Source organism: Etheostoma spectabile, chromosome 15 (genome assembly GCF_008692095.1).
Source record: "Etheostoma spectabile isolate EspeVRDwgs_2016 chromosome 15, UIUC_Espe_1.0, whole genome shotgun sequence".
Classification (NCBI taxonomy): Eukaryota; Metazoa; Chordata; class Actinopteri; order Perciformes; family Percidae; genus Etheostoma; species Etheostoma spectabile.
This window is the reverse complement of record NC_045747.1, coordinates 10,634,794-10,643,340: the sequence shown is the minus strand read 5'-3', so window position 1 is coordinate 10,643,340 and position 8,547 is coordinate 10,634,794. Positions and strand designations below refer to the sequence as shown.

Here is an 8,547-nt window from a genome sequence, read left to right as displayed (position 1 = left end):
GGGTGTAAGTTGGAGCTGAGGTCGTTTTGGTTGCTTGGGCTCGTGACTGGTCATGCAGCCAGTCTTGCGCACAGACGGCCCTGAATGCTTCAGGAGGAATGTGGTGTAATGTCCTTACAGTCTGCCAGAGGTCTTCACCTTGGTCAGATAACTCTCGCTATAAGTGACCAGAAAATCATTTTCAGATTACTGAATAATTCCTTTGTGCTGAGTTAAAGAACAAAGAAAGCTTTTACATTGTTGGGTTTCTGTAATTTTTTTTTTTTTCTTTTCCTTCAGAAATTTTGAACAATGCCTTCCACTCTGAGTCTTGAGTGGTTGATGTCTGCTGATGTCTTTCCCCTTTATTTTCTTCCAGTGGTTTGACTCATGAAGGCCACGCCAGGGATGTAGAGCAGGTGTACTTGCGTTGCTCCCAAGGCTCTCTGGAGTGGCTCTATCCCACAGGGGCCATCATTGTTAACCTCCGACCCAACACGGTCTCCCCTGCCGCCGCCCGCCTCTCTGTCTGCATCAAACCCTCTGCACACTCCAGCGGCACCAACATCTACCTGGACCGTAATGGCAAGCTGCGGTTACTGCTACGTGATCAGGACCAAGCTCAGGGCAAGGTGCAGTGCTTCAGTATCCAGGAGGGGGCTGTCTTCATCGAGGCCGTCCCGCACATGGACATCAGCCGCCGCATCACGGCGTTCCAGTATGAACTTGTCAACGACAGGCTGGGGCCATTGGCACACTCACAGGATGGTAAGATACAACTCCATTATGTTGATTGAACAGCCCAATATTAGTGCTAAACCTGTAGATAATTACTTTTCATCTAAGCAGCCTTTAGACTTGCTTTTGATTGATTTCCTCTAGACCTGGCTTCCTTTTTGCTTATCCCTGTGGTGTGTGCTGTGCACTAAATGCAGCCATCTACTGGTGGAATCATTTATTAAGTTGAACTCTAATAGTAGGAAATTTAACATTTTGCTCCAGCACACTGCTAATGCTAAAGCCAAAGTCTCTCTAGTAGTGTTGTCTGTACATTTTTGTTTTGGGGTAATTAGTTTTTTTGTCAAAATCAATCTCTCCCTGTGAGAATCAAGACATCAAAATATGAAGCCTTAGAGTCTTTGTGGAACTTTTTGGGAAAAAATGTTCATATTTCAGCTTGTTTCACAACCATCCATGCCTGATTTGTCCTGGCTCTTAGATACAATTGTTTTTTGTGTGTATGTGGAGAGGCACACACAGCCAAACAGGGGGCCTCCGTTGAAAAACAGCCATCTATTTTCCCGCTGCGTACCTGCCAAACCTACAGTTTCAAGCTGCGCAACTGTTTTTTTTTTTTTTTTTTTTTCACCTAAAGCAAAATATGAGCAGTATCAGGCCCACATCTGTTTTTACGGCTCTCTGGGTTCACATATCCACATCCTGCGTCATAATCTGGCACAGCAGAGAGAGAAAGAGAGAGCGGGTTAAATGTAGAGAGCAGGAGCGTGGAGTTGTTTTGGCCACATTAGTGAGCTCTGCAGTATAATCTGGTTGTGTGATGTGGCCTGAGATAGCACTGGGATGATTCACAAAGACCGTGGTCTCGTGTCTTCTGAATCCTGGACTGGTAAATTGATTGCTGCATTGCTTCTTCTCATCTTTTTTTTTTCCCCGTCTCTTCCTTCTTTCCACTTCTCTCTGACCCTGTGCTGGGATTAAGTTGCTCACCGTCAAGCTGGAATGTATCTCCAACCAGATGTTGGGATGACCTTCTAGGAGCGCCCCCCCCCACTTGTTCTTTTCTTGCTGTTACTCCCTTGGCCTACCTTTTTAGCTCACTTTAAATTATTCCCTTTCTTCCTCTCTGTCTCACTATTTCCTACCTCCTTCATTTCTTTCTTGTCTATTTATCATTCTAGTATTTTCCTTTTTCATTCCTCTCCACTTCATTTATCTTCGGTCTCTCTTCCTGGTTGTTTGAAGTGGTTCTCGTCTCTGCTGAGTGGTATTAGCAAGTTGTGCTCCATTACAGTGGAATGCATCAGGGTCCAGATGTTTCAAGGACACTATATCGTGCCCCTCCACTCCTCCTATACCACTTGTCCCATTCCTCATCCCACTCTGCTCCTGTGAAGTGGTTCTGATCAGAGTGGTGCTGCATGTGCATGGGCCAGAGAGGGATGCTGACTCTGCTCTCAGCCCATTCCTGTGGTTCTGTTTCATGTCTGACATGTAAGCCCTGCTCGGCTCCACTTTGGAGGAAAGAAAAAACACGCCTGGGTTTAGGCCTCGGCTCTTGGCTGTTCTGTCTAATGCTATGGCAGCACACAGGCTCACTTCAAAGGGCCTTTGCACTCTGCTCTGGGCGAGGTCGAACGCTCTGAAGTTCCCCGGCTCTCCAGCTGTTCCTAAGCCGTCCGAGCTTGTGGCTGCTTGACCTTTGATCTCTCAGAGAGATCTGATTGCTGATTGCTACACAAGCTGACCTAAAACATGCTCCCCCCTCACCCCTATACTCTCAACTTCAGACAAGCCAGCTAAAAATAAGCTCCAAAAGATGACCGAGGGCAGTAGGGCACATATCTCTGGTTTTGGACTTAATTCAGGGTGATGGTCTGCATATCTTTCTCCAGAACGCATGATTTCTAAACAAGGTACATTTGTCAGATTACAGACCAGACTATATAAACTAGGTGGATTTCCAGTGCACTCAATTTACCTGAGTTAACTATATTAATTATTTTTCATTTATTGGGTGTACGCTCACTGCTGCCCCACCCTTAGCCTATTGCTGACTCGACACCCCTCCCCACTCCTTGCTCCACCTGCCCCTGTGTACCACTCTGCCGCAAAGGAAAACCACAACAGATCCAGGGCTAATAAGGTTTTGTGGTCAGGCAAGCCGCAGGACCACCTGAGTCAACTAATCATTGACTTGACTGCTCTCATTTAGGGCCCTTTCTCCTGCTATAAAACCCTCTGGAGGTGGACAGTCCGAGTTGCTGCCCTAAAGCCACCAGTCAAAGGTAAAATGTAGCCTGGGGCAGGCTTTAAAGTATTTGAAGTATTATTTGCCCTGAAGTTATGCGAGCATACCTTCTCATGGCTTGTCCTTTTTATTGTTCAAGACAAGATATGGTAGGTGGGAGGTTTTGCCCTTATATGACTCTCCTCTGAAGTGATTTTCACTTTTAAGGCTGTTAAAAACTCTACTTGATGTTATAGTTGAGAGAGTGCTCCCTGTTTCAATCCCAGCAGGCTTGCTGAAGTGCTTACAGGGCTCAGGTTCCTCTTGTGGCGGGGACGCTCACCGAACAGCCCCCCATGAGCATTAAAAAATAATTTTTGTTAAACTTTTTTTATCGCCAGCAGCATGCCCAGCTTTTTTTTGTGTTTTAAAACAAGATGCTCATGACAGCTGAATCCCCTGAATCTGCCGTCTTTGTAAATAAATAATCATCAATGAGGATGGAAATTACATTGTGGTGTGAAACACATACTCCAATATGGCTGTCCCAGCCACAGTTGTGTGTTTTTGTAAGTGGTACTTAACTGGAATGTTGTTGACCTGTAAAAGATTTTTATCATGTTGCAAGACCCGGAGTGCCAAAGAAATCGTGGATTTTTCCTGTTTCTGTTTGTAGTGCGCCATCAAACTCATCTGCCCTCTCTCTTTATTTTCATCCAGCACCTTGTCAGCCCTGCAGCAACACTGAAATGCTTCTAGCGGTCTGCACCAATGACTTTGGTAAGTTAAAGCCTTGTTTGGGAGAGTTATAGGCGTCTGGCTGCTGTATGGTGTGCAGAAATGTCCAATGAAAACACCATTCTGTGTAGCATGAAATATAGCCAGTTCCAGTTTCTAAATCTTGACATCCTGCTTGGTGTTTTCAGTGGCACGGGGCAGCATTACGAAGGTGGAGCAGGAGGAGGAGGAGCACTCGATTGTCACTGTGGAGATCAGCCGCCTCTACAGACAGAAGACCCAGGTTTTTGTATCTGGGGGTGTGAGGGTACGGAGGTGGACTGGCCACATTAAAATGCCTCTTCAGTGTGGGGTGAGGTTTGGGGAGGGCGAGTTCCTCTTCACTGGGACAGTGAGGTTTGGGGAGGCCTGGATGGGATGCGCCCCACGCTACAAAGACTTCCTGCAGTTGTATCACGAGGCACAGGATCGGGGGACCAACCCCTGTCACGTGGACACGTACTAAATGTGTTACCTGCCCACGCTTGGAAATAAGACATGTCCTTACTGGGTGGGGAGGAGAGCTGAACCAAGAGTTCATGTTTAGGAGAGAACGAGACTTACAGACTGGCCCAGTGGCAGAGCCTCTCTCCTCTCCTGCTGTCTCATGACCCTTTGGAGACAAAGGCTGAAGCTCCTGAATGTTGCTAAGCAGCAAGCTGGATGGACTCCGCTCGTCGAACGTGATGCAACGTGGAATGTTGGACAATGACCTCCCAAGTTTTAAATGTAGCAAACCGCCATTTGTTTTTTATTTGTAAATAATGTGAATGAACATTGTATATTTTGAAGCTCTGCGTGCTTTGTAAAAATGTTTGTACAGTTTTGAAGTAATTTCTTATGACAGAAATGTATAAAGTGAAAGCCTGTTATTTTTATTTTGTTTAAAAAATGATTTTACAATTTAATGCCTGAATTCATGTTTTTTCCGGCTGTACAATTGTTTTAAAAATACAACCAAAAAAAGCAAAAACTTTTCTTTTTTTTTGCCATTGAGAATAAAAGCTTTTATTCCCTGGATGATTGTTCTGTGGTGCTAATGTAAAAAAATCAATTATGTTTTGGTCAGACACATCAACATTTGATTGATCTCTTTAGGCTATGGGAAACTAATGGTTGCTTCTTTCTAATTGTTGAAATTTAAGTCCAAACAATCGATAGATTTAAAAAAAAAGAAGAAAAAAACCACAAACTCCGGCAGATTAATCAGTGCTGATTAATCACACTACTGCTTACATTTGGCTACAGATGGACATGGTGTGTAATTTCAGATCAGATAGAAATTATCACTGGTGCTAACATTTATTTATTTCCCCCACATATTAACTGTTAGAATAAAAACACTCATATGATATCAATCATATCAAAAGGCTAAGGTTCACCTTAGCCTTGAGCTGGGACCGTCTGCCAGGGGAACAGAGAGATTGATATCAGAGAGTTGGGAGTGGATTCCTCTGCGTTGGTTCCTGTGGTGATGGGGGTGGCTGCGTGTCAAGGTCAATGTGAAAGGCCTCTTTGTTCCAGCGCAGCAGCCTGCTAAGAGAGAGACGACTGAAGACAGACCTGAATACAACCCTGTCACTGGGCATGCATCAGAGAACAGCACTCTCCAACCACACTCCAAATTTTGATTGGCACGTACAGTCCTGCTCAGGCTCCCTGCTTTAATGGAAAGCTTTTTATTTTGATCACCTCAAATTATACGTAGAGAATAAATCCAGTTATTGGAGCTCTTAGCCGTGCATGCTGCTTCACCAGAAGATGCAAACTGTGAGACAGGCCTATTAAGATGACATCTAATTCATGGCCAAGGATCTTTTTGTCTGCCTTTTCACTTAAACGGAAACACACCTAGAATGTCTTTCAATAAGTTGCCCCACATAGACAATTGCTTTTCCAGACAGCACTGTGCATTGAAATGAATGTCTGAATTCCAGCTGAAAGCCAGAGGTCCCTGAATTGCTCACTGGGAAATGCAAACAAAGTTTCTATGGTAACGATGCCTTACTGTGAACCTTCTCACTCTGGCTTTTGAGTCTTGGATGAAGAGGAGGGTCAGTGGGCATTACTTGGCTGGTGGGTTCTGTGCAGGTCCAGCAGTCCTGGTTCAGACCTTTCCTCTATATCCAGGCAGCCTGGTTCTGCTTGTACCATGTGGCCACCAGTAGCTGGTAACAGAAATCTTCAGGTGATTCCACTGCAACATAATCTTTATCTACATCACTGTCCAGAGTGTTGATGGTGCGTGCTGTGCTCCATCTAATCCAGTGCATGGAAGATCTTTGTACACAACAAGGGCAGCATTTATCTTCTGCATCTCATAAGGATTTATCTTTAATGGAGTACTCATTAGTTGATTAAACAGTTAGTCCATCGACAGATGACTATTTTGATAATTGATTAATAGTCAAATCAAGCAAAAACGGTAACGATTTGTTCCAGCTTCGCAAATGGTAACAATTTGTGTCCTTGAGCTGTAGAAAACTGTGATGTTTCACTGTTTTCTGATGTGTTCTAGCTATTGTCACTACTACTACACTTTCTTTCTGGGGTCAGAAAAAACTTCAAAAATAAAGTATAATTTAGGAGAATGTTTACAAATAACATTTCATTACAAATGCTTCTAAGGGATTTGGAATTGGTGTTGCTTAACCAAATAATCTGACTAATCTGTTTTAAATGCACACGCTATCCGTAGCAACTTTATGGGTGAGGTTTGATTCTATTGAAATACCAGTTGAGAAGGACCAGTTTAAACCAGACATAGATATGTGGTGCCTTTGTCCTGTCAGTGTGATTCAGCCAGAACTCATTGCATGGTCATCTCGTGGGTGGAATTAAAGAAGAGAGAGAGAGAAAAAACTACTGTTGAAAACTACAGCCACAACAAAGTGCACAGTGACTTCACTGCGAGAAGGGAAGTTGAGTTAAAGAGCAGGAGGTCCCCAGCAGTGAGAAGAAGGCCTGCAAGCTCAGTGTCTTGGCTTATATATTATGCCTCTCTGGGAAGTGCTGGAATGTAGGGAATGTGTTGACTTCACACACTCTCTCTCTCTCACACACACATACACGTGCTTCTCCCCCCTGCGCCACAGCCTTGATTAGCTGGAATCAATAGAGTCTCTGTGGTTTTCTGTGTGTGTGTGTGTGTGTGTTTGTTAGGCTGCACTGTGTGCGTGGCCCTAAACCCAGCACACATAAACACACTGCCCCAGCAGCCGCCACCCACACTGAGCCACAACTCACTCTGCAGCTGCAGTCCTAACACCTCCGATCTGACACAATGCTGCCCTGACACATTTCAGCTCACATTGAATCTTTCATTCCAATAATCATGTTGAATATCACTCTTTTTCTTATGGTATAATTTGTTTTATTTATCAACAACCCAATTCAATTAAGGATTGCAGGGTTCCCTCTACTGTATATTTGCATACTATATTTGTATATGTGTAGTAGTAGACTAACTGACAGATGACATTGCCATCCTTAAAGCCAAGTTGCTAGAGTGGCTCTGTTCTTAAAACAGGCACTTTTGTATTTGAGTTACTCAAACTTATTTTATTAACGTTTTCATATTTTGATTGAACAATAAATGCCTTCAGTCTATGTATGCCATTCTAAATTTGAGCCAGATAGAGATAAACATTTCAGAAAACAAGGGTCAACAAGCCAATAAAGGCCCCTCACAGAATGCTCATTAATCCCCAGTGGGTCATGAGTTTCCCGGTCATGAAATGCCTCGGAGCCGCCTCCTTCGCCCCGCCTCTCCCACTGAAATGCTGTGGCAGGATTAAGGACTCTGGTGTTGGGTGTCTCTAGCAAAAAGTGATTGCGAGGTCACAGCATGGGCCTGCATGTCTAAATATCAGGTATCAAAGGGGATCTGGGAATTGTGTGCTCCGACTGAGTAAATAGGTGGTGTGCATAAAGTAGACCAGGCACTGTCTATATCAGATGGTTGGGAGATCAGGGTTGCTTAGTTTTGGCAGAGACTCATAGGATTGCATCCAGTAAAAATTATACAGTAGCAACAGCCACAGTCTGTTGATAAAACTACTAATCATGTATGTGGCAGAAAGCTCCACACTGCAAAGCTTTATCATGTTAATTCCTTTTTCATGGCTGATGTCTGTGTTATGACTAATTATTTACGTTTGTGAATGGTAAATTGCTGCTGCAGTTTGTTACGACAAGACTGTCTCCTTTTTCCTTTTGTCCCTCATCGTCCTCTTTTCTTAATGAGTGAAAGTGCACGGCTGCTGTCAGCTCACATGGCTCCCAGAGGCCGCGTCAGGGTGCCCTGTTCGTTCAGCAAACACGCCAATGTCCTCCAGAGTGGGGGGTCCGGCTGCACAGAGCTACTAGGAGCCCCCCCCAATGCCCAGCAGCCCAATAACCGAGCAGAATTTGGCTCTGAAGACATCAAGCAAACACACTGAAAATGGCACTTCTATTTACTTGCCTTCACGCCCCCGCCCCCAACAGCCTTCATTTATTGGGATCCGCAGTGCCATTTCCAGGAGCCCCATGGCAACAGACTACATAGTCAACGGGGGGACAACTTTCTCATGATGTCACCATGTCATAGTGTTTGGTGGTCTGTTGCAAAGATATGGGGGGTAATTTTCTGTAATTTTCGGAAGCTGACAATCTGTAATCTGACAGCCAGCTCTTCAGCCCACCTTGGAGTGTGGCTATAAACACTTTTGCGATGTGGTTGGACAACACATTGTACAAAGTTATTTCCTAGCATGACCCAGCCCTAAGGGTTACAATACATTGTGGATGGACCATCACAGCAAGCTCCACTGATCACAATA

General features: G+C 44.4%; 1 protein-coding gene across 2 annotated transcripts in view; it reads left to right on the top strand.

Annotated features, from left to right (window-relative positions):
* Window positions 1–4,616, top strand: part of metrnla (meteorin like, glial cell differentiation regulator a) — a 6,253-nt gene extending 1,637 nt beyond the window's left edge. Inside the window, exons 1-4 of one of the 2 annotated variants that reach the window (XM_032537893.1) lie at window positions 2–142; window positions 359–747; window positions 3,668–3,727; window positions 3,874–4,616. In XM_032537893.1, the coding sequence (XP_032393784.1) occupies window positions 99–142; window positions 359–747; window positions 3,668–3,727; window positions 3,874–4,190 (810 nt within the window). In that variant the 5' untranslated portion in view covers window positions 2–98 and the 3' untranslated portion in view covers window positions 4,191–4,616. Of the gene's footprint in view, window position 1; window positions 143–358; window positions 748–3,667; window positions 3,728–3,873 lie in introns of those variants that run through there. The other variant, XM_032537892.1, reaches the window with a different exon arrangement.
* Window positions 4,617–8,547: the final 3,931 nt, after the last annotated feature.